The sequence below is a fragment of the Ailuropoda melanoleuca genome, chromosome 12 (genome assembly GCF_002007445.2).
Source record: "Ailuropoda melanoleuca isolate Jingjing chromosome 12, ASM200744v2, whole genome shotgun sequence".
In the NCBI taxonomy this organism is placed as follows: Eukaryota; Metazoa; Chordata; class Mammalia; order Carnivora; family Ursidae; genus Ailuropoda; species Ailuropoda melanoleuca.
In genome coordinates this window covers 15,514,504-15,539,327 of record NC_048229.1, presented here as the reverse complement: position 1 = coordinate 15,539,327, position 24,824 = coordinate 15,514,504, and the positions used below count along the sequence as shown (strand labels likewise).

Below are 24,824 nucleotides of genomic sequence, written 5' to 3'. Positions count from 1 at the left end.
CATCTTGCTGGGCCAGTAAAATACGTTTCTTCCTGTTCAGTCTGCAAGGTTCATTTTTCCCTGTTGGGTCTGCAGTTGATGAAGCGTGGCAGGGTGTGGGAGTGCCGTGTTTTGGCCTCCTGACTACCCCCCCCCCCTTTTTAAGGATTTATTTAGTTGAGAGAGAGCGGGCACATGCACAAGCACGCAGTGGGGAGGGCACAGGGAGAGGGAGAGAGAAACTTCAGCAGGCTTTGCGCTCAGCGTGGAGCCAGTGCAGGCTCCATCTCACGACCCTGACATCAGCACCTGAGCCAAAACCAAGAGTCAGACACCTAACAGACTGTGTTGTCCAGGTGCCCCTCCTGGCTCCATTCTAAAGGAGATTTTCTTTTATTAATTTTTCTCAAACAAACATTTCTTAAGCATCTACTATGTGCTAAAAAGCAGGGCCTAGGGGCGCCTGGGTGGCACAGCGGTTAAGCGTCTGCCTTCGGCTCAGGGCGTGATCCCGGCGTTATGGGATCGAGTCCCACATCAGGCTCCTCTGCTGTGAGCCTGCTTCTTCCTCTCCCACTCCCCCTGCTTGTGTTCCCTCTCTCGGGCTATCTCTATCTCTGTCAAATAAATAAATAAAATCTTTAAAAAAAAATAAAAATAAAAAAAAAAAAAATAAAAAGCAGGGCCTAAAACCTGCGGATATAACGGGGGCAAAGGCAGCCTTATCCCCATCCTCGTGAGCTACACTCTGGGGGAGGAGATGGCTGCTCATGAGAACATCGCACAAGCAGATGTAAATGCTGCATGGGTGCCGCAGATGCGGGTAATGGGCCTTTGACCAGCTGGGGGGCGCAAGGAAGCGGCTCAGGAGATGGTGCTTGAGGTTAGAAGATGGGTAAGCACTAACCGGGCGAGGTAGTGATGAAAGCCTATTCCACACTAGGGAAAGAGGGCTTTAGATGCAAGGGCAGCATGTGCAGAAGCCAACAGTAGAGGCTGGATGGGGGCTGCTGGGTCTGGAATGAGAAATGGGAACAAGGGTGTGAGCGGAGCCTGACCTGGGCAGGGGCGGAGTGGGGCCAGGTGGTTCCATGGTTGGGAGGACTGGCCCAGCCTGGGCTCATGATTGCTTTGGCCAGTCCCCTTTGGCCCACTCCCAACCCCCATCTCTGGCAAGCAAACTACATACTTGGCTCTAAAGAAGGGTTTGCATGAGGCCTCAGGGAAGATGGGTTTTTTTCCTTAAAAGCGTTTGTGCCCGGTTCAGCTCCCCTTGGGCAACAGCACAGGATTGAGTGACTTCCAGGCTGTGGTTATCAATTTAGGGAAACCGGCTTTTGACCAGGCATCATATGATGAGTTTCCTGTTCATATATTAGGTTCTGGCTGTTGCTTCAGGTTGTGTAGGTGTATGTGACACAAAGAAATAATTGTATTTTTTAGTCTTTTGCAAGCACCTTGTTGGCTCTTCAGGGCTAAGAGCATTTGGGGAAGTTAAGTCAGTGACTCAGATAAAGTATAGGAGGTTCTAGGGCCCTCACTCTGGAGTTGCCTTCCGGGTACCCTGGGGTTTGCAGGGCATTGATGTCCTGGCTTGATCTCTTCTGACAGATTGCAGCAAGGACATTGGGCGATCTCGTCCGGAAGTTAGGGGAAAAAATCCTGCCTGAGATCATCCCCATCCTCGAGGAAGGCCTGAGGTCTCAGAAGAGCGACGAGAGGCAGGGCGTGTGCATTGGGCTGAGTGAGATCATGAAGTCCACCAGCCGCGACGCCGTGAGTGTCTTCTAAGGGCCCCAGAGGTGACCCGACGTGCAGGGCTAGGGGCAGGTTACAGGAGAAGCTAGGGACACTTCATCCTCAGGGACATGCAAGCCTCCCTTGAGGGTGTTGTTGGCAGCAGGGCTGGACCAGAGTTTCCTTGTTGGTTTCATGAAGTAATGTAGAGGGAGGCCTTGAGTGGCCAAAATTGGAGATGATCTTTTTCTCACCACTACTGAAGCTGCTCCAGATTAACGCCTTTTGTGTCACTACTGTAGTTCAGTTAAAATGTGCGGTGTCCTTGGTGGGGAAGGGAGGGCATGCACGCATGTGTGTCCTGGGGCCGCAGGAGCGGGAGGGCTGCACGCACTCTTACAAGGAGTGGAGCAGATGAGTGTAAGTACCTGATGGGTGGAGATGTGTCATTTCTGGCCATGATACTATCTCATACCAGCCACATTCAGGGGGCCAGCGATCCTTGCCCTGAGCTTACTTTCTGAGGGTGATCCTCGAACACTCCTGGGAAGTTGATTGAGCAGGCATAGGGTTCTCAGTGGGCATTAAAGCTGGGAAGTGGCTGACCGGTCAGAAATGTAAGCACGTGGCCAGTTGGTTAGCCTGAGTGAGCATCCTCCTCTGAGGTACTGGCCCCTTCTCGTGTGTGTTTCAGTATTAGTGCTATATTTGGGGTTTTATGTTTGCATTTTGCAAAAAATACAAATAAATTATCATCAACTGGAGTTGTGATTCATTGAATAGTTACTGAGTCAAAGGCTGAGACCTTGATGCCAGTGAGGCCAGTACATAATCAGACCTCTGATTGGTAGTGGGCTTTTCTTGGGGGAGGGGGCTGGTTCTAAAGGGAGCAGAGCTGTCTTCAGCCCTGTGGTAGCCCCAGAGATGTCACCGAGGAGCAAGTGTTCGAGTCGAGTCTTGAAGGACTTGGAGTTTTCCAAGAGCAAAGGAGAGAATGGGCAGGGGGAGGGGGCCACACCATGTAGGGCCTTTGCTGTGGGAAGGAGCTCTTGTGGGAGATAGAGAGTGTCTGGAGAACTCACCTAAAAAATCAGTCTCCTCAGTTGTAGGCTGCATATCCTCTTTGCTTTTTTATACTTGCTCATTTTCACAGAACCGTTAAGTTAAAAGTCAAGCCAGCGGGGTTGGTGGTGGCTTGGCCGGGCCGGAGGTCCTCTGCCCCCCCCTTCGCTGGCGCCTCAGGTGCAGCGCACGGGTGCTGTTGTAGGTGCTGTACTTCTCCGAGTCCCTCGTACCCACGGCGAGGAAGGCTCTGTGTGACCCGCTGGAGGAGGTCAGAGAGGCCGCGGCCAAGACCTTCGAGCAGCTGCACTCCACCATCGGCCACCAGGCTCTGGAGGACATTCTCCCATTTTTACTGAAGCAGCTGGTGAGTGGATCTGCCACACACCTACCAGTTTGGCTTTTACTGTCTTTGTAGAAGCGAAACTCAGGGGGCTTATTCTGCCAGAGCAGCCTCAGTGTGGGCCCCCGAGGGAGTGGGTGCAGCAGGCTCAGATTTGGCTCTGTGCTTCTCTTTCGACAGTCAGTGAATGTGGGTGCAGTGGGAAGGGAGGGAGGAAAGTGGTGAAGGAAGTTGGCAGTGGCTGGTCTAGACAACCGAGGTGGGGACGGGAGCCAGCTCCTCAGCATTGCCCCCAATGCCCTTCTGCAGGATGATGAGGAAGTGTCAGAATTTGCCTTGGATGGTCTGAAACAAGTTATGGCCATCAAGAGTCGTGTGGTGCTCCCCTACCTCGTGCCCAAGGTAAATCCTACTCCGTGGCAGTCCCCCTCTCGCCCCGAAACCACAGCCATGTGATCATTCCTTGGCCTGCTGTGGAGACCTTTTCTGAGCTCAGATGCTGGGGGAGGCTGGTGGTGGGTGCCTGGAACAGCAGCGATGGGATCTCCCAGAGCCTAGCGCAGCCGCCGACACGGGGTAGCAGTCACTGAACTGACTCATCGTTCTGCAGCTGACGACTCCACCTGTCAACACCCGGGTGCTGGCTTTCCTTTCGTCTGTGGCTGGCGATGCCTTGACCCGTCACCTTGGAGTGATCCTCCCAGCGGTCATGTTGGCCCTGAAGGAGAAGCTCGGGACTCCGGACGAGCAGCTGGTGAGTGTCGTGATTACCCCTGGCCGCTTTCTAACAGCCATCCTGGCCTGCCCTGGAGGAACTGTGCTCAGCCCGGGTGTCCCCTGTGGTTTCAGGAGATGGCCAACTGTCAGGCCGTGATCCTCTCAGTAGAGGATGACACTGGGCACCGTATCATCATCGAGGATCTGCTGGAAGCGACCCGCAGCCCCGAGGTGGGCATGAGGCAGGCTGCCGCCATCATCCTCAACATATACTGTTCGCGCTCAAAGGCTGACTACACCAGCCACCTGCGGAGCCTGGTCTCCGGCCTGATCCGCCTCTTCAATGACTCCAGCCTGGTGGTTCTGGAGGAGAGCTGGGATGCCCTGAATGCCATCACCAAGGTGAGGAGGCTGCTGACCACACAGCCAGCTTTTGATTATAGACCAGTCCAGACGCTCGGAAGGTTAGACATTTAAAATAGCCCACGACGTACCTATCAGGCAGCAGCAGCATTTACCAGTGCACGGCCAGTCCTTCTTACACTCCCACCCACACCCTTCCCCCTGCTGTATTATTTTGAAGCAGTCTTGGGAGGGCTGTACTTAGAACCCTGACATCCTCTCTGCTTTTTCCTGGCTTCCCACAGAAACTTGATGCTGGAAACCAACTGGCACTGATTGAAGAACTGCACAAAGAAATCCGGCTCATAGGGAACGAGAGCAAAGGCGAGCATGTGCCAGGGTTCTGCCTCCCGAAGAAGGTGAGCCAGGGCCCTGTGCGGGGTTTTACAGGGATGTGGCCTTCCTCTGCCTCCACCCTCGATCCCAGGTCTGTGGCAGGGCAGATGACTTAGTGTTCTAGGTGCTGTTCGACACCTTCACAGAAGTGTGTTTCTTCCCCATGGTGGCCATAGGAGGACAGGGTCCATGCCACCTTCAGTTTAAACTGAGGAGGCCACCTCAGCCAGAGCAAGTGAGTCACAGAGGTGACAGCATGTGTACCTGTGTGTGATGGGCCTGCCAGAGCTCTTCTCTTCTCATCACTGCCCAGTGAAGACTGTTCCCCAGCCAGCACCCTCTCAGCTGGGACTGTGGCACCTGCAGAGAGGATGGCTGACAGGAGGGCCGTGCTTCACGTGGGAGACCCGTGAGCCCAGTGCTTTTGAGATTTGACTCTCACGTGAGGCTCTCTTGTCAGGGAGTAACCTCCATCCTTCCGGTGTTGCGGGAGGGCGTCCTGACCGGCAGCCCAGAACAGAAAGAAGAAGCGGCTAAAGCTTTAGGTTTGGTGATCCGCCTGACCTCAGCTGACGCCCTGAGGCCCTCCGTGGTCAGCATCACTGGGCCTCTGATCCGAATCCTGGGGGACCGGTTCAGCTGGAACGTGAAGGCAGCCCTGCTCGAGACACTCAGCCTCCTGCTGGCCAAGGTGAGCCACTGATGTGTTCATCTCTCGGTCCATTTGGGTCTTAGACAACAGGCCTGTCTGCCAGTTGGTGTTGCGTAGCACAGCAAGGTGACAGCTCACTGCGGAGAAACAGCACAGCAGAGGGAGTTGAGACGTTGGGCGCTAGACTCACAGTACACAGTGGTCAGTTTTGGGTCCACCACTTAGTAGGTGTGTGGCCCGTACGACCTTGGGAGGGTCCGGTAACCTCCACCTGTCTCCTCACCTGTGATTTGGGAGTGCTGCTGCTGGCTGCCACGGGAAGAGCCGCGCAGCATGGGGCCTAGAGGACGTAGCATCGGGCACGCCGCCTGGCACATCCTGAGCACTGCACACTAATGCTAGTTGCTGTTTTTTGAAGAACTGTTGGTTCAAAAGAAAAAAATCCAGGGCCACATAAATACGATTACACATTGTTTGAATATGCTTCCATTCTTTATTGCCCTCTCATAAAGAGGGTTGCGAAGGGTCTGATGAGGAATGAAAAGGAAGTCTGAGAGCAGCTGGAATAACTTGTCTTTACCAAATGTGTAAGAAGCAAAGAGCCAGCATATTAACCATTTCTGCCCCATTTCACGGGGCAATTATTAAGCCCTTTAGATGTAAAAAAATTATACACAGGGCCAAGATTTGTTGTTATTAAAAACATATATTTTTTTAAGTCTCACTTGAGGTTTGGAAACAAAAGCAAGCTTAAAATTTGTAGCTTTTTTTTTTCCCTTTTGAGGGGAAGATATGGGAGCAACTTCCCAGATAAAAAATGGCATTGTGAGCGTCAGCCTTTGTGTTCAGTGCTGTTCTTTTCTCTTTTTTTTTTTATAAGATTTTCTTGATTTACTTGAGAGCGCTTGTGCCTGTGCATGCGAGAGAGAGAGAGAGCATGCTTGTAAGCAGGGGGAGGGTCAGAGGGGATCTCAGGCAGACTCTGTGCTCAGCATGGAGCCTTGATGCAGGGTTTGATCCCATGACCCCAAGATCATGACCTGAGCTGAAATCCTGAGTCGGACGCTTAACCAACTGAGCCACCCAGGCGCCCCTGTGCTGTTCCTTTCTGTGGCGTTTTATAACTCTGTGTACAATGGAGCCCTTCCCTCACAGAATTTGTCCCTTAGGCCATGAGTCGATGTCATCCATGGCCGGATGGTTCCTACCTCCAACTTACTGGCTTCACTCCGTAGTGTACCTCCCAGCAGCCTGCAGCGGATCCAGTATTTCCACACCTCCAAACAGCTACTTTGATTTTCCCATTTAGCAATAAGTAAATCTTCAGTCTTGGGAGGGGTGACTTTCTGAGATCATTTGTTTCATAGGATTGTTCTGAGGACTCTATGTCAGTGCTCAGCCCGTATATTGACTGCTCAGAAGATGGCACCTGCCCTTATGTAACGAGTCCATTGCCCTATCTTGGCACTGGACTAGGTCTTCGGTAGGGCTGACAGCCGTCGTCCTGTCCCACTTGCTCTTTCTTTCTTTTTTTTTTTTAAGATTATTTATTATTTAGTTGAGAGAGAGTGAGTGAGAGAAAGAGAGCATGAGCAGGGGGAGGGGCAGAGGGAGAAGGAGAAGCAGACGCCTCGCTGAGCCGGGAGCCTGATGCAGTACTCGATCCCAGGACCCCGGGATCATGACCTGAGCTGAAGGCAGATGCTTCACCGACTGAGCCACCTGGCGCCCCTCTTTTTTTTTTTTTTTTAAGATTTATTTATATTAGAGCTAGGGGGAGGGGCAGAGAGAGAGAGAGGGAGAGAGTCCCAAGCAGACTCCGTGCCAAGAGCAGAGCCTGATGCAGGGCTTGATCTCATGATGCATGAGATCACGACCTGAGCCAAAACCAAGAGTCGGTCACTTAACTGACTGAGCAGCCCAGGCGCCCTCTCTCATGTATTCGGAGATGGAGGTTTCAAGTCACTTATCCATGTGGACTAGTCTCCACTTAAGCCAACCTATGGCTCCCTTGGAGGAGGTGGTGGCGGGACACTGATCCTCTTCCTGCTCCTCCCAGCTCAGTGAAGGATGCTGAAAATGGGACTGACCAAGCCTGTCCGCGCTGGCTATCCTCTCTTATGCAATGTCTGTTCCTAGCCTGCGTGCAGGAGCTGGTTCCACCCATGGGGGTTTATGATTGTTTTGTGCCTGCAGCACACTGTGGCCTTAGACTCCCTCACAGCTGTGCTTTCTTGTGTGGGTCTCTCAAACAGGTTGGGATTGCCCTGAAGCCCTTCCTGCCCCAGCTGCAGACCACTTTTACCAAAGCACTGCAGGACTCCAACCGGGGGGTGCGCCTGAAGGCTGCTGATGCTCTGGGGAAGCTCATCTCCATCCATATCAAGGTGGACCCCCTCTTTACTGAGCTGCTGAACGGAATCCGTGTCATGGAAGACCCGGGTGTTAGGTGAGGTGCCACTGGGGTAGTGCTGTGGCCGTGAGGAGGCCAGACAGCTGCTGAAGCCTCCCGGGGCCGGGCTGGGCCTGTGTGGGCGGGAGCGGTGGTAAAGGAGAGCCAGGGTTTAAGTTGGGTGCATTGGTTCTGTAGGGACACCATGCTGCAGGCCCTGAGGTTTGTGATTCAGGGAGCAGGGGCCAAAGTGGATGTGGTCATTCGGAAGAACATTGTCTCGCTCCTGCTGAGCATGCTGGGACATGACGAGGTACGGCTGCAGGTGGATGGTGGGGCTGGTGGGCTCAACTGGTTCCCCTTCTCTTTGCTTTGGTTGGTGTCTCTGGTTTGTGTTAGAAGAACTAGGGATAGCTGCCGCCCGCTCAGTCGTCAGAATCATTCCCAACATTCCCATCCCCCTTTATGGTTTACCAAGCATTTGGTTGTGAGGGAGACAGGGTGGGTAGTGTTGGTGTTGGTTCTGATGCACAGATAAGGAAGGTAAGGTTTTCCTGGTAAGGAAAGTAAGGACCTCTCATGAACTTGCTGTCTGATCTTAAGCTACTTTTGTCTTTGCTCCTCATTTTCCCATGTGTCAAATGAAGAGGTTCGTTTATTGGTTCAGGAAACATTTGCTGAGACAAAGGGTCTGGCACAGAGGTGAAGCAGGTATGGTCACGGCCCTTAAGAAATTTGGCCTTTGGGGTCTGGGACACCAGTTGGGAGGTCTTAGCCCTGTTGGAGAGGGCGAGACTCACCTGAGGCCGCACCCTAGCGAGCGGTGGGGCCAAAGCCAGAATCCAAGTCCTGTGAGCCCTCGTGCTGTCTCGGTTCCATCCGCACAGCCCTTCCTTCCCCACCCTAGAAGCAAATGTTAAGTACTTATTGGCTGCCCAGCACTGTGGCGGGTCCAGTAGCGGGTTGGGTCTATGCGTAAGAATTTTCTCCTTCTCCTTTGACAGACAGCCCTCTGTTGTGCGGCCTAATTTACATTGGTGAGGCTAATCTCTGGAGTGAGCCTCTGGGTTCACGTGGTTTGCGCTTCACTGTGCGCCCACGTGGGGCCGGCTCTTGTTGCCGCTGGGTTTACCACTGCTCTGGAAGTCTGGCCCAATCCCCAGCTGCTGCTCTCTGACTAGAGCCCCCGCCTTCTCTCGGGCTGCAGATGGGAGACTCTGCCTTCCTTTGTCACAGTCTGTCAGAATTTTTACAGGGCCATGCCCAGTGTAAGCAAAAGTTAGTATTTAGGCCAATTTGCATTTCACCACAGTGGAGCTTAAAATAGATCCCGCTGGAGAGAGTAGGTGTCAGAGAGAACCAGCTTTAGCCTTGCTTGGCACCTGGGCTGCTGCTTGGAGCTCAGAGGCCCAAACTGTGGTCAGACCATCCTCCCCCCACTCAGAGCTTCTCCTGGATCAACGGTGTCCACCTCAGGTGCCAACCTGGCATTAGCCTCTCAGCAGGTCATTAGTCCTTAGTTGGCTGGTTGGTCGGTTGGTTTTGGGGGAGGCACATCAGGTTGGCGCTTATTAAGAACATAGTACGTGACTTAAAATCCGCTCACTCACTCTCCCATAGTTAGCTGGCTAGGGAGGAGCAGCAAGGAGCAGGTTGCATTTGGCTCTCATTTTGACAGAAAATGCTCAGCTTTCACTTGTCTTCCTTGGGTTGATTAGTGGCTTCATTCTGACTTCCTAGGACAAACCCGAATAATGGAAGTGGCGGTAGGGCACCAACACAGTAGAGAGATAGCAGGGCGTCGCTCTGGACACAAGATGACACACAAGGTTGGCGGGGGAGGGGGGCTGGGGGGGAAGGAGCTCGGAGCGGTTCCCTAGCTGACGTCCAGTGACATGGGCCGGGGCCGCCCCTCTCTGTGCCCCTCACTGTCTCTCAGGGCCGTTGAGAGTAATTGAGAGAATACACGGAAAGCGTTCCGACTTTCGAAGAAGAAAGGTGCTACATAAATACAGTTATTATTGCTGTTATGGTGATGATTACCATGTGTACACACACTGGTGTTTTCTGTAATTGAGCGGAGTGCTGGGCGTGTGGTGGTTCGTTCCACACCCAGTGGTAGCTGCTGTGAGTGGCAGTCCTGCTCTGGCAGCAGGAGCACGAGTGCCTGGAGTGAGGACAGGGTCTAGAGCTCCTGAGTTGCCTTCTGCCACCTCCCCTCCCCTCCATCCTGGGCAGAGTGGCTGGCCCTGCTGGCCTTGGAGCTGGTGGTATGGCTCATGCCGCCTTTCACTCTCTTCTGTGCCCCGTCAGGACAATACTCGCATCTCCTCGGCTGGCTGCCTGGGTGAGCTGTGTGCCTTTCTGACTGAAGAGGAGCTCAGCGCTGTTCTTCAGCAGTGCTTGCTGGGTAAGTCTCCTCTACACTGGGGACCCCCTGCAGGGCCTGTCTCCCCTTCCCCTGGGGAAGCTAGCCTCTCCTGGGGAATTGAGCTCTTGAAACAAAATGGAGTTTCCAGTGGTCCTATAGCCCTTTGCGTCTCTGCTCAGAGAACACAGCTGCCAGTCTGAAGCAGCTTGAGAGACACCCCTCCTTAACTTGCCACGTGGGACAGGGAGGTCCGGGTGCAATGTGGACCGGGATTTCCGCCAGGCTCAGGTGGGGTGGCCTGGGGGCTTCACGGGTGGTGGGGGCACACTGTAAAGTGCAGGTTGATCCAGTTGTGTCCTTCCACCCAGCGGATGTGTCCGGCATTGACTGGATGGTTCGGCACGGGCGGAGCCTGGCACTGTCCGTGGCTGTGAACGTGGCTCCCAGCAGACTCTGTGCGGGCAAGTATAGCAGTGAAGTTCAGGACATGATCCTCAGCAATGCCGTGGCAGACAGGGTAAGGCTTGGGGCAACCAGACCCGTCCTCCCCCTCCTCTGGCCCAATTTCCACCACTGTAGCCTTGTTAATGTAGCACGGGGTGGGATTGGGGGGATCTCTTGACCCTAGACTGGGCGGTGAGAGGCCTGGTTCGAATTTTGCCTTTGCCAATAACTATCTGTGCCCTTGGGCCACCACTTGATCTTGGGACTCAGTTCCATCATCTGTAAATAATGAGGAGTTTGGGTGAGAACATCTACAGGTCCCTTCTAGGTCCGAAGGTCTCTGAACCCCACTCCTGGGAAGCCGTGACACCGGCTTTGTCTGCGTCATAGCCAGGGCAACCTGTCTGCAAGAGAGCTTGTCAAGGAGTCTTGGATGTGAAGTTGTATATGTGGGGGGGGTTTGCTTGTGTGAGGGCCCAGGGTCCTGGAGATTCCTGGGGCCGGGACAGAGCCTGTCCCTGTTGCTCTGAGGAAGGGGCAGGGTGCCGCCTTGTCTAGCTCTCTCCTCTCCCCACAGATCCCCATCGCGGTGAGTGGGATCCGGGGCATGGGCTTCCTGATGAAGCATCACATCGAAACAGGAGGAGGACAGTTGCCAGCCAAACTCTCCAGCCTGTTCATTAAGGTGAGTGGGGGCAGCCTGGCTTGTGAGAAGGACCCACGACCAGAGAACACTGGAAGCGTGCTGGTGGACTGGCTGTGTCTGGGAGATCTCCAAACCCTTGGGAGTGGAACAGAGTGGTTCTTTGTGCTTTTTTCTCTGGAAGAGTGCCTGACTTCCTGTCAGACTCTCAAGTAGACCTGCGACCCCAAATCAAGTTAAGAACCACTATTTTATATAATTTTTTAAAACATTTCTTTGTTTTACTTTTATCCTTTCTCAGATGTGTGCTGTGGTTTAATTTGCATTTGTCTATGGCTAATCACGTAGAACAAATGTTTTTTTTAAGATTTTATTTTTTTTAGAGCGAGAGAGAGAGTGTGTGCACACGTGTGAGCGGCGGGGCGGGGCGCTGAGGGGAAAGGAGAGAACTCAAGCAGACTCCACACTGAGCGCAGAGCCCGATGTGGGGCTCGTTCTCACAACCCTGAGATCACCCCCTGAGCTGACACCAAGAGTCGGAGGCTTAACCAACTGAGCCACCCGGGTGTCCTGTGGAACGATTTGTATGTGCTTGATAGCCAGCCCCACATTCACTTGGTGGAGTGTTTATTGACGTCTTTTGCCATTCTTAAAATTGTATTCTTTCTTTTCTGATACTGAAGTGTTGAGAGCTATTTACGTATTTTGCACATAAGACCTTTAAGAACCACTCTCTGAAGCATTTTTTCTAGGCATCTGGATTTAGTAAACTTTGGGACAGACCTGGGTTCGACTCTTAATACATTTTTTGTCCCCTGCCTCCTTTTCACTGGCACGCACTGAACGGTTATTGTGGTAGCCTCAGGGCCCCAGTTAGGAAAGCCCAGGAGCCGCACAGCGGGCCCCTGCCACCTGTGTCAAAACGCACCTCTCCAGCAGTAATGTGTGCACCAATCAGAACCAGAGTCTGGATTTTAGAGGCGGGGCCAGGTCTGACCCTGCCTTTGTCGCCAGCTCCCAGGCCATGCTGCTGCTGCTGGTGTGTGGCCCTTGATAGAGTGGTGAGGTTCCTGCAGACTCAGGAGCCCCGCTGGAAGTTCTCAGGGTCCCCATGAGATCGAGCCCGTGTGATGGCATCACCTTGCATGCGGCTCTTCACCAGTGTTTACTTAGGATCATCTGTGCGCCTGTGCGCCCGTGCACCCGGCTGGACTAGAGCCTCCAGGTGTGGTGGTGCACGGGGCAGACCAGATCTGCAGAATTGGAGATGTGCAGAAAGCCTGTGGGGATGGGGGGGGCCCTAATTTAGAGAGGGCTGTTAGCGGAGACCTCTGAGGGCTGACGCCTCAGTCGAGGTTTGAAGGAGAAGGAACCAACCATGCCAGGACTGGGGGCAGGCACGTCCCAGGCAGTGGCACCAGCCAGTACGGAGGCCCGAGGGTGGCAAGGAGCGGGTGTGTCTGAGGAAGTGAAAGCCCGTGTGGGCCAGGAGTCGTGAGCAAAAGGGAGAGTGGCACAAGGCGAGCAGGGAGAGAGATGGGCCGAGTCACGGCCTGTCTGTCATCCACCCCTGAGGGGGAAGACAAGCATTGGAAGGGAGCAGTGGGATCAGTTTCCAGATGAAGAGGGAGTGTCGGTGGAAATCGGGGCTTCCGTGAGAAACAGGCTGGATGTGCCTGACTAAAAGCTTCTGGTCCTCTTCACAGTGTCTGCAGAATCCATCCAGTGACATCAGGCTGGTGGCCGAGAAGATGATCTGGTGGGCAAACAAGGACCCGCTGCCTCCCCTGGACCCTCATGCCATCAAACCCATCCTAAAGGCTCTTCTGGACAACACCAAGGATAAAAACACGGTCGTGAGGGCCTACAGCGACCAGGCGATCGTCAACCTCCTCAAGATGCGGCAGGGCGAAGAGGTGTTCCAGGTGGGCGTGCGCTGCGGCCGCTCGGCCCGCGGCTCCTTCTGTGCGGCATCTTTAAGTATCAGGCTCCACTCCGCCACCCCGTGTGCTGAGTGTTGAGGGGCAGAGTGTGGTCAGGTGACTGGTCTAGTGCCTAAAAACAGTCCTGTGTTCCTTGGTGTTCAGGCTTCTTTTGGCAGCAGAGCCCTTTCTCCAAATAGAGTGCCACATGGTGCCCAAACCTATGAAACCAATCCCGGGAGGGCTGCCTGGTGAAGCCCAGAGCCCTGCTCATGCATTCCTCTGTCCCCAGGCACTGGTTTTACTTATTTTTTAATTTTTCTATTTTTTATTTTTTAAGTAATCTCTACACCCGACGTGGGGCTTGAACTCACAACCCCCAGATCAAGAGTCACGTGCTCCAGGGACCAAGCCAGCCAGATACCCGCCCTACCCCTACCCCAGCACCTTCAAAGTTCTGAAAACCCTCCCTGCCCCCTCCCCACCCCTTCTCAGCACATGAAAAGGATGATGTGTGGTTTTCTCGGCTTCCCAGGGATCCGTCCAACTCATGTGTCAGATTTGGCCACAGGGCATCTAGTTCTGAGGTTAACACTCGTTTTTGCCTTGGTTTGGAGAAACCTGAAGTCAGGTTTTCTGACGCCGTCTCCTCCTCCCTGTCTTCCCCACAGGCCCTCTCGAAGATCCTGGACGTGGCCAGTCTGGAGGTGCTGAATGAGTGCAACCGCCGGTCCCTGAAGAAGCTGGCCAGCCAGGCCGACTCCACGGAGCCGGTGGATGACACCATCCTGACCTGATGGCCCGGGCCCCGCGCACCGGCCTCCACCTCTTTGTTCAATGTTTTCATTTTTGAAAATACGTTTGTTCCGATGGGGAGCTTAGGAGATGGTGTTCCCAGAAAGTATTTTAATATTTCAACAGACCACAACCAAAGCCTTAAATCAAACCCACACACAACTGAAAATTGCCTCCTCCATCTCTCACCTTTTTCTTTGGAGAAGAGACGAAAAAGCATGTGCGTGAGCCTCACCAAATGGTAGCCAGGAGCTGAGCAGCTGAGCATGGCTGGGTCTGGAACAGGTGGGGTCAGACTCCAGTTCCTCTTCCCCTGCGCTTGAGCTCTGCTCTGGGAGCCAGTGCTACCAGCCTCTGCCTAGATCCCAAGTAGGCCACCGACCTGTGGAGGTCGGCCCGGGGTTCTGTGTCTTGGCGTGGCTTTGCAATGTTGTGTGGCCTGATTGGATCTGACCCCTGTCGGGTGAACATGACGCAGCGCCCTGGCAGTTCACAGGTCGGGGTGGGGTATTGGTTCAAATGCGGGTTGTTTGAAGGAGGAATGTTGAATAAAGGCTTTGATTTAATCTTGATATAAGCAGATTTTTAAAAATCTCCAAGCAACCATTAAACAGGAAGCTTCATGCACCAGGAATAAGACAAGGCTTGCAGCCGTTCTCATGAGCGTTGGCAGCGCTCTGGGTTCTGGGCATCTCTCCCGCTCTAGCAGGTCTTGCAGAAATCTACACACTTCTCTGTCCTGAGGTCGGGTCTTGGGAGGTGTGCAGCCAGGCCCGTGATCTCACCGAGTATGGAAAATGCAGGGGTCGAATTAGCCACTTGCCGGCTCTGTCCTGACTCAGAAAGGTAGGCAGCTGCTGGCAGTCAAGTTTTAAACAGAAGTCCGTCCCCTCTGTGGAGTAAGAACGAACCACATTCCTGGAGTCAGAGGACTTGCTGGAGGAAAGCAAAGCTGCGGCTCAGCATTTGCCTCCTTTATGAATGACTTCCTTCCTCTTGATTCTTAGAAGGCTCGTGATCCACACGTCCTGTCTGCTGGAGCACGCCCCTCTGGGCCCAGTGACGCAAGTTTTTCTGGGCTCTTTCCCTGGTCACAATACGGAATAAATCTCTACCGAAATGACTGGCTGGAGCTGTAAAAGGAAGGAAAATTAAATGTGGTGGTAGCAAACTCATTTTGTAAAAAGGTCTAAAATGTTGCACCAAAAAAGACTCAAGGCGTGGCTTATTAATGCAGCAGAGCTAGAAAGTAGCCCTGTGACTCAGCACTTCTGATGTGTAAGACAAGGTGACCTCTGAGATACTTCTGATGAAATCCTTGCTTTCTATGCCAGAACCTTCTTTATCACAGGACTTCCTATTTTCTTGCAGCAGGCATGGGCTCAGCTGGCTCACTGTAACCGTAGACTCCCGGGGCTGCAGGGGAGCTGGAGAGGTCGGCCGAGTCAGTCCCCAGAGCCAGAGCAGCCAATGGGTGCAGCTTTTGGTAGCCACGGTAACTGTTCCCTGCTTCTGGGATTCAGATGGTCATCAGCGTCCTCTCAGCCGCCTGGGGCAGATGTCCAGCAAGCTGTCTGCACACGTGGTCACCTCTGCCAGTCGGCTGTGGGGTGGCAGATGAAGTTTCTGGGTGAGGGGGCCTCAGGCTGGGAAAGCTCTGTAGGCTCTGAGGTGTGGTCCTCAGTGTTTCCTCCAGGGTCTTAGAACAGATGCTTCTGTCCATCTCTGGCGTTCAGCCCCCAGTGTGAAACTGGGAGGGAAACCTGATGTACTGAGAGGCGGAAGACACTCAAGATCCAAAGGAAAAACACCAGGTTCTAGTTCCAGAAACTGGAGGAGGATGAGATCTCTGCGTTCAGGGTGGATGGATGGAGGTCGATGCAGACAGAGATGACTCCAAGTCTCCCAGAGCATGTTGAATTGCACCCCTGAGACTGCAGGGGAGCGTGGGCTCCCAGGAAGTGAGCCTCGAAGGGCTGTTGTAGGCCTGACGGTGGAGCAGGCACAGAGGACCCTGCCGGCCCCGGGGGGAGGCCTGGCAGTCCTAGAAACAGCAGCCCTGTGTGAACACTCTGGAGGAAGTGGCGCTCAGCAGCAGAGGAGCAAAGCTCTGCCCTGATGATGAGTAGAGCTGTTTCGCCTTGGGCAAGCCGTCCAACCTCTCTGGGCCAGTTTTCTCATCTGTAAAATGAGGGATTTGGGATGGACGCTCTAAGAATCTCTTGTTCTCAAAGTTATAATAGTGATTATAACCAATGACATTTGGCATTTTTTCATTTAATCTTCTCTGCCTATGAAGCAGGTTCTCTGTGGTTTCTGTTTTCCAGAAGAGGGAATTTGGGGGAGAGAGTAGTCATTCACCTGGGGTCACATGGCTCATCGGTGGCAGTCCGTCCCCAGAGCACATATCCTCAGCTTTGCTCTTCTGCGCTGGCTACTTAGGCCCGAGCATTCTTCCATTCTCCAGCCCTTTCAGGTCCTGGTGGCGGACACTGAGTACGTGGCTGAGCAGCTCTGGGTCACTGGCCCAGGGCTCCAGCCAGGTGCTGTGCTGGCTGGTCAGTACCTCACCCCATTCATAGGACACTTGGCTTTAGAAAAGACAGTTATTCCCAAGGACTTCCAGTGATCCTCAAGGAGGGAGACTCCTATCTTTCTCTTCATGCGTCCGAAAGGCAATGACAAAATGACGTGCCCTTGGCTAACCCAGGGAAAACTAAACTGAGCCTCTCACCCCTTCACCTAACTCTGAGAACCTCTGGAATTCGGGCATCAAGATTATTTTAAAATGTGGGAGAGCATGACATGCTTCACATCCCTTCTAAGAACCAAATCTACTGGGAAGTTCCCTTCCGTCCCTGCTGTGATGCCCTCCTGGGAGAGGGGCAAGGCGCCTGCGGGATTGATCTTCTGTCTGCAGGAATTTGGAGACAACATTTTACTGAGAGCAGATTCTGAAACGATCGGTAGTTAGGAGTGTTTTTCTAAGTAGGAGTCTGTATGGACGTGTGGCAAATTGCTTCAAGCCTTTCTAAGTTAGAACAATAGGGAGAAACAGGAAAAGCCTCACTGGAAGATCTAGGTCCTGAGAGGTTTATAAGGAAACGCAGAGGCGCTTTTGCTCTATATGGTGCACTGCAGGGGAGCCCTGTGAACTCGAGGGCAGGCTGGAACCTTAACTTCACCGCTTCATGTTAAGCCAGGTGACCCAGAGCATGTCCCTTCTCCTGAGCCCACGTGTCCTCATCTGTACGGTGACAGGACGGTCGCAGGCTGGTCTGCAGTGAGGGAGACGATGCACTCCACGAGGCCGGGCACACGGGACGTGCTCGCTTGGTGGATGATGAGTGTTAAAACGAGCCATGTCAACGGGAAGGGACAGCCACAGGCACCGTTAGCGCGACAGCGTGTCACAAGTCCTGAGTTCCTGTTCAGGAGTTCCTGCTGGACCCAGAATCTGCAGATGCCTGGTTAACTTTTTGAGCTTGAAGTGTAAAAAGCTCCGAACTTAAAATCAGATTCTTTGTGAGAAGTGACGATTACCGTGTTTGGATCCGTGACACCGTGTGAGCAGTGTGTAAGCAGCGGGTTGGGTCTTCTCTGTGCCCCGGCAGGAAAGCCCGTCACTACCGTTGTTCGAGCGGTGCCTGGGAGGCCCGAAGGGACTGGCCCTTGTTTTAGGAGGACGAAAGTTGAGATACAGATGGAAAGGAGCATCTCTAAGGTCATGGAGCCAGTTGGCTTGCAGAACTGGGCAAAACCTCTATTTCTTGATCCTCTGGTCACCAGGCCCCAGGGCCTTTCCATAACGGTAATTTGGGAAGGTGAATTCAACAAGAAACCAGCCAAGTTGTTGGCATGTGGTTCTGTGGAGTGAGTGCCTGGGTTTCGCTTTTCATAAGAGATGGAGCCCAGTCATTTCACCGGCCTTTCTGAGCTGTCCCTCAGTTTGTCGGGAGGGTTCCCCGCACAGTCTGGCTGTAAGGATAGTGTAGATACTAAGGAAGCTCAGCAAACTGGAAAAACCCGTCCAAGGGTTACCCCTCAGTGGGGTTTCTGTGTGACCTCCTGTGTGCGCCCCTCCCCCACCACGGAATGCGCTCCTCCGTCACCTGCTCTGAGACCGATTTCTCTGGCCGAGATGGCATCAGCCGGTCGGAAGCTACATTAGATCCTTCTCACCATTTGGACTCCCATGAAAAAGGGCGGCGGGAAGCCGGGTGCAGCAGTGTCTAATCCAGCATTTCTCGAACATACTGGGCGCAGGACCTCTTGACACTTTGAAAAATTATTGAGGACCCCGAAGAGCTCTTGCTTCTCCATCTCTTACTTATTGATACTTACCACTATAGACCTCAAACCTGGGCAGCTTTTGTCAGTTGTAGTCTTTTAGAAATAATAAACCCAGGGGCGCCTGGGTGGCACAGCGATTAAGCATCTGCCTTCGGCTCAGGGCGTGATCCCAGCGTTCTGGGATCGAGCCCCACATCAGGCTCCTCCACTATGAGCCTGCTTCTTCCTCTCCCACACCCCTGCTTGTGTTCCCTCTCTCGCTGGCTGTCTCTCTCTCTGTCGAATAAATAAATAAAATCTTAAAAAAAAAAAAAAGAAATAATAAACCCATTACATGTTACCATAAGTAACCATAACAAATAGAGCTCAGTTTTCCAAAACAAGGCATTTTAGTGAGGAGAGCGGCATTCTTTTACGTTTTTCACATCTCTTCCACGTCTGGATTTTCATGTCTGCTTCTGCATTCAGTCTTGCGATATCACGTCACATAGTCTCTCTAGAAACCTCACTCGTAAGCAGGTGAGCATGGAAAAGGCAAGTAACAAACATCTCAGTATTATGAACCTGTTTTCACTCTGCAGATCCCTTGAAAGGGTCTTAGGGAGCCTTGGGCTCCCCAGGCCACACTTGGAAAACTATGGATCTAATCTTAAAGAGGGGAGAGATCCTACTGAAGTGTTTGGTTCCGAGGGCGGGGGGTTGGCCCCGTGTTGTGGTGGCAGGCCCCAAACTTGGCCCACACCTCACAGAACGCAAGCTCAAGAGAGAGTTCACCTGTATTATTTCTGATGTTCCTTCTAACTCACCAGTTCTCTATGTGGCTTCACTTGAATGCAGCAGAGACACCAGTGCCTGCCACGTGCCGGGTCCCAGAGAACAGCAGGATGGTCCCTGCAAGCAAGAACTTAATGCTCACTCAATTTTGGGGGCTACCTTGAGGGCAGGGCAAGGCCACTGCAGTCTCTCAGAATGGCAACAGGCATGCAGGGATGGGATCAAGGCCAATTTCCATCAAAATTTCCTTTATTCCCTCCCTCTTGGATCAGCGTGTTGGAGGTGTCCCATCTTGACTCCTCCTTTAAAGTCCCTGGTGTTCAGTTCCCCTGCCCGCTCTCAATTCTTACTTGCCACCTGCTTCTACCTACTTACGATCGTAGCATGTCTGCCTCTCTCACTGCCTGTGTCAGCAACTTCAGATTCCATTGCTCACCAGTGTGAAATCTGGATTTCACAGCCCCTGCAGGCCTCTGCTGCACCAACCTTCATCTTGCTCCCTTGGAGGCACCACTGGCTGTCAGAGGCCTCAGGCTTGAAGTCCCCTCTCCTTTACTCTCCTAGCCTCCCCACTGGTGATACCGCACTTCCCAACCCCTTGCCAGTTGAGCTCTTTAAAGGGCCCTTAGCCTGGGGCGCCTGGGTGGCTCAACTAAACTTACACCTCTTGATTTCTGCTCAGTTCATGATCTTGGGGAGGTGGTTTTGAGTCCCGTGTTGGGCTTCTTGCTCAGTCTGCTTGAGATTCTCCCTCCCTCTCCCCCCTGCTTTCTCTCTCTCTTTCTAAATAAAAACATCTTTAAAAATACATCTTTAAAAAATAAAGTGCCCTTAGCCCATGTTCAACACTTACTACTCGACTCTCACTCCCTACCAGCTGCTCGTCCCCAACTTATGTGATCCTGAAAAATACTTGACTCGGCCCTACTGTTCTCCCCACCATCATTCTGTTTGCTTTTCAGTCACTGCCCAACTTCTTGAAAAAGGAGCACACCCTCCCGCTCCATGGCGTCACTGTCTGTTCTGGTGAACCTCTGCATGCTGCTGCCTTCACTCTTCCTCTCTTCAGACACATGCTTTTTAAGTAGGCTCCATACCCGGTGTGGAGCCCAATGCAGGGTTTGAACTCACAACCCTGAGATCAAGACCTGAGCCGAGATCACGAGTCGGATGCTTAACGGACTGAGTCACCCGGGTGCCCCAATATTTGTATTCTCTGCCAGAATGTTAGCTCCATGAAAGCAGAGATTTTTAAATTTTATTTACTGCCAATGCTTCCCCTTCGTTGGTGCCTGGTACACGGGAAGCCCTCAAACGTGAGGAATGACTCGGCATTCCCTATTGTACCGTAAGCTCCACGAGGATGGGCCTTGTGTAGCTCACGTTAGGTCTTCAGTGCCTGGCACCTAGTAGGAACACAAGTATTTTTTGAATTAGCAAATGAATCCAGTGGCCAGGTAAGTTCCGTAATTGTTGTTTGCAATGCTGCTTTCTCTAGTTGATGTGGTTTGCATATTGTCCTTTGCATCTGTACCTTCCTGCCGTCACCCTCACACCTGGGCTTCAGCAGGAACCTTGAAAGCTCAGCAGAAATCCACTCTGCATGCTTGCACCAGACTTCTTTCCTAAAATAGTATGTTGATCTTGCTCCTCTGCTCAGAAACTTTCACTGCCTCCCCATCGTAGTTTCTATCGTGCAAACAGGTGGCGCCGCAAAATCTCTGTAAACTGGCTGCTCAGAACAGTGGGACCGGGTTTCCTACCAGTGGCGCATACGGATGCCTACCTTGGGTCCCCAGTTTACAGCTTTGTACATTTTTGGTTTCCATCTCCCTCTCTTTACCCACCTACCTACCTGCCTACCTACCAGAACATAGCCCACCACTGAACTGTAGATAAAGAACTGTCAAGCAGTATTTCTAGGGGGCACCTGGGCGGCGCATAGTGTCCAACTCTTGACTTCAGCTCAGGTCGTGATCTCAGGGGCGTGAGATTGAGTCTCATGCTGGGCTCCATGCAGGGCTTGGAGCCTGCTTAAGATGCTCTCTCCTTTTACCCACTCCCCCAAAACATTTAAAAAATCACCGATGTTTCTGAGGAAATATGCTCCATTTCATTTGGGGGACACCAGGCACATATCCTGGCCTATAGGGAATTCCCCCTCCAAACCAAAATTGATGATTCTCAGACTGACAGCCGCTGTCTAAATACACCTGTCATTCAAGGTTCTTAGGTTCCAATTCCATCATGAGATCTTTATGATGAGATCTTCCCCATCATTTGAGCTAAAAGCGATAGCTCTCTTCCTCGGAAGTCTAGACTGCTCATTTGACAGCTGCTTTATCTACTGCATTGTTTTGTATTTTTAATTCCTTATGAGTATGTCTTACCTCTGAGAAGACTGTCAGCTCCTTGAGGGAAAAGACTCTATTCTACAACCTGTGGCATATAATAAATGGTAAGCACTCATTCAATAGTTACTGAATAAATGATTAATTAATGCCTCTTGTTTTCCAGAAGACACAGGCAGGCAAGTCAGAAATCTGGTCTTCACAATGGCTGATTCTGCTGTACTTTTTTTTTTTAAGATTCATTTATCTAGGGATGCCTGGCTGGCTCAGTTGGTTAAGCTTCTGCCTTTGGCTCAGGTCATGACCCCAGGGTCCTGGGATCGAGTCCCACATCCGGGTCCTTACTCAGTGGGAGCCTGCTTTTCCCTCTGCCTGCTGTTCCCCCTGCTTGTGTTCTGACAAATAAATAAAATATTTAAAAAATATTCATTTATTTTAGGGAGAGCACAAGGGAGCATGCGTGAGGCGGGGGAGGGGGAGAGGCAGAGGGAGAGAGAAACTTAAGCAGACATGGAGCTGAGCAGAGTCCAATTGGGGTTCCATCTCACAACCCCGAGATCATCCTGAGCCAAAAGCAAGAGTCGGATGCTTAACCACAGCACCACCCAGGCACCCCTCTGCTCTACTTTTGAGTAAAAGTATCCTGCAGCCTGGTATCAGGAGGCTGCCTTGGAAACGTGTGCGACAGGTGTCTACAATAGGAAATGGCTGGAAGTATGAATGAGTCAGTGCATAATGATCGTGGCTAACAGCATGTTGCTGTTTATCTCATGCCTATATGTGCCAGATAATTTACAAACCTCTCTAATTCTCCCAACTATTCTGTGAGGAAATGGGCTCTGAGATGTGATGTGACTTATCCTAAATCTGAAAGCTTTTAAGGGCTAGAGCCAGGATTCAGAGCTAACATTTGGTGCACCTGGCTGGCTCAGTCAGTAGATTGTGTGACTCTTGATCTCAGGGTCGTGAGTTCAAGCCCCATGTTGAGTGTGGCATTTGAACCAAGGTCTCTCTGACTCCAGAGCAGGTTGAGAAGATGAGCTGGAGTGGCCCTCCTGCTTCACTGGCCAGTCAGGGTCGAGTGTGCTTACCTGGTGGCTACACAGACACGTTCTTCTCCCTTCTATTTCCTAAAACTGCTGAATCAAAGGAGATCCCATTAACCTTTCCTAGACCAAGGACCCCTCTTTTTTTTTTTTTAGGAGGGAGGGAGGGAGGAGGGCGGGGGAGCGGCAGAGAGAAAGGGAGAGACTTTTTTTTTTTTTAAGATTTTATTTATTTTACAGAGAGACAGCCAGCGAGAGAGGGAACACAAGCAGGGGAAGTGGGAGAGGAAGAAGCAGGATCCCAGCGGAGGAACCCGATGAAGGGCTCGATCCCAGAATGCTAAGATCATGCCCTGAGCCGAAGGTAGGCGCTTAACGACTGTGCCACCCAGGCGCCCCAACGGAAAGACTCTTAAGCAGACCACACCCAGCGCAGAGCCTGACTCCGGGCTCAGTCTCATAACCCTGAGATCATGACCTAAGCTGAAATCAAGAGTCAGCCTCTTAACCGACTGAGCTACCCAGGCACCCCAAGAAGGAACACTCTTAAGTGGTCATATGAGGGGTGCCTGGATGGCTCAGTTGGTTGAGCGGCCATCTCTTGATTTTGGCTCAGGTCATGATCTCGGGGTCCTGGGACTGAGCCGGGTGATGGGTTCCATGCTCAGTGTGGAGTCGTGTGGAGTCTGCCTGGAATCCTCTCTCCCTCCCTCTGCCCCTCCCCCTGCTCGAGTGCTCTCTTTCTCAAATAAATAAATCTTAAAAAAAAAAAAAGGGTCATATGAGCAGCTAGCTCCTCTCCCAGGCAGTACCTTCAAATTCCAAGCCCATGTTCCTTTGACATCACCACACTTGATTTTTAGCTCCTGGAAAAACAACTCAAAATTTGAGTTGGACACTCCATGAGCTGTTCAAGGATGTTCCCTGCGACCTTGTTTATAATAAAAAATCATAAACAACATGAATGCCTATCAATAGCAGAGTGGTTAAATTACAGTATAACCCTATGACAGCATACCATACCATGCAGCTGTTAAATGACAATGCACAAGCATGTTGGTAAAGAGAAAAGGCAACATTCACACATGTATGTGTTTTCATAGGCACAGAAATTCACTGAAGGACATTGATTAATTCATTCAACAAATATTTCTTAGGCATCTTAAGGTGTCCCAGGAACTTGTTACAAGGGTTACCTGGGAGGAGTGGGTCTGAAGGAAAAACAGTAACTTGTACTTTGGGGTAAACTTCTGTACAGTTTGTTTTTTAACCATGAGTATTACTTTTTATAAAGTCAAACTAAAAATGATAAAACGAGTAGAAATATTCAGCAGGTACTTGACTGGAAAGGGACAGGGCTATAAGGAACTTCGAATTCTCTGCAATTCTCAGAATGGCAGTAGGAGCATCTGACTTTTAGGGCAGGTGGGAACTCACTCTAAAGCGGGGAAGAAACGTGCTGATAATAAACCCAATCCCGCTTAATTCCCGGCAGCCCAGGTCTTCCTAACCACACGCTTTGGGATGTTGACTGTGTAGGCGGTGCGAAATTGAAGCCGAGGGAGCTGCTGCTTCGGGCTCCGGGTGCCGCTCACATCGGCTCAGCGACAAGGTGGACGGGGCTCGGACTCTGAAACTGCCCTCCCCATTTTACCAAGGAGGCATCTCAGGCTCCAAGGGGTCACGGGGCTAGGATGATTCAAAGGGCACACTCCTCTCACGCTGCGTTCCGCAGGCGACTCGTGTCCCTCAAAACTGGGCATGCAGCGACCGCCTGGGCGTCCAGTCCGCAGGCCCGGGACCAGCACCCCAGAGGCGGCGTCCGTGCGGAAGGGGGCGGAGTGTCCAGGTCCAGGGTCTCGAGAAACCGGGAGCTCGGCGTAAGCCCCGCCTCCAAGGTCATTGCGTGCCGGTCTTTCCGTCTTCGCAGCGCCTGCGGCTCTCGAAGATGAAGGCCCCAGTCCGACCCGGGCCACGGCCGAGCTTCTCCGGCGCTCTAGACGTCCTTCAGGGTTCCACAGCAACCTCGTTCTCCGAGCTCCCAGGGCCCCGCGCAACTGCGGCGACGTTCGCCGACGAGACGCAGAGAAGGCAAGCCCGCGCCCGCGGGACTCGGCCAGGGCGCCTGCGCGGTGCGCGAGCGCGGAGAGGGCGTGGCTGGCCGCGGCTGCGGCTGCGCAAAGGCGGTGTCAAACGCTGCGTCTGCGCACTGGCGGGGCGGGGCGGGAAGGAGGGAGGCGGCGGCAGCGGCGGCGGCTGCTGAAGAGGAGGAGGAGGGGGAGAGGAGGGAGGTGTTTCTGTCAGTTCCGGCTGTTTGTTCGGGGAAGTGGATCCGCCGCTGCCGAAGCAGCCCGGAGGGAGCTGCGGATCCCGAGTCCAGCACCGACCCCGCCCGCCCGCGCGCGCCTCCCCCGCCCGCCATGGCCCGGGACTACGACCACCTCTTCAAGCTGCTCATCATCGGCGACAGCGGTGAGGGCCGCGGCGTTTGGAGGCGGCGTGGGCCCTGCCGGGCGCGGCCCGCGGGGGCCTCGGGGCGGGCAGGCGGGCGGGGAGCTGCCGGCC

At 52.8% G+C, this 24,824-nt stretch overlaps 2 protein-coding genes across 3 annotated transcripts in view; both read left to right on the top strand.

Moving 5' to 3' along the window:
• Positions 1 to 16,051, top strand: part of GCN1 (GCN1 activator of EIF2AK4) — a 58,359-nt gene extending 42,308 nt beyond the window's left edge. Inside the window, exons 45-58 of the mRNA XM_034672315.1 lie at positions 1,591 to 1,755; positions 2,984 to 3,145; positions 3,431 to 3,523; positions 3,732 to 3,875; positions 3,971 to 4,240; positions 4,486 to 4,599; positions 5,037 to 5,267; positions 7,484 to 7,677; positions 7,819 to 7,933; positions 9,934 to 10,030; positions 10,360 to 10,508; positions 11,013 to 11,120; positions 12,785 to 13,003; positions 13,672 to 16,051. Of these exons, the coding sequence (XP_034528206.1) occupies positions 1,591 to 1,755; positions 2,984 to 3,145; positions 3,431 to 3,523; positions 3,732 to 3,875; positions 3,971 to 4,240; positions 4,486 to 4,599; positions 5,037 to 5,267; positions 7,484 to 7,677; positions 7,819 to 7,933; positions 9,934 to 10,030; positions 10,360 to 10,508; positions 11,013 to 11,120; positions 12,785 to 13,003; positions 13,672 to 13,797 (2,187 nt within the window). The 3' untranslated portion in view covers positions 13,798 to 16,051. The remainder of the gene's footprint in view (positions 1 to 1,590; positions 1,756 to 2,983; positions 3,146 to 3,430; positions 3,524 to 3,731; positions 3,876 to 3,970; positions 4,241 to 4,485; positions 4,600 to 5,036; positions 5,268 to 7,483; positions 7,678 to 7,818; positions 7,934 to 9,933; positions 10,031 to 10,359; positions 10,509 to 11,012; positions 11,121 to 12,784; positions 13,004 to 13,671) is intronic.
• An 8,446-nt stretch (positions 16,052 to 24,497) lies between these two features.
• The window catches only part of RAB35 (RAB35, member RAS oncogene family), a 16,933-nt gene continuing 16,606 nt past the window's right edge, over positions 24,498 to 24,824 (top strand). The window contains exon 1 of one of the 2 annotated variants that reach the window (XM_034638943.1): positions 24,498 to 24,731. In XM_034638943.1, the coding sequence (XP_034494834.1) occupies positions 24,680 to 24,731 (52 nt within the window). In that variant the 5' untranslated portion in view covers positions 24,498 to 24,679. The remainder of the gene's footprint in view (positions 24,732 to 24,824) is intronic. The other variant, XM_034638942.1, reaches the window with a different exon arrangement.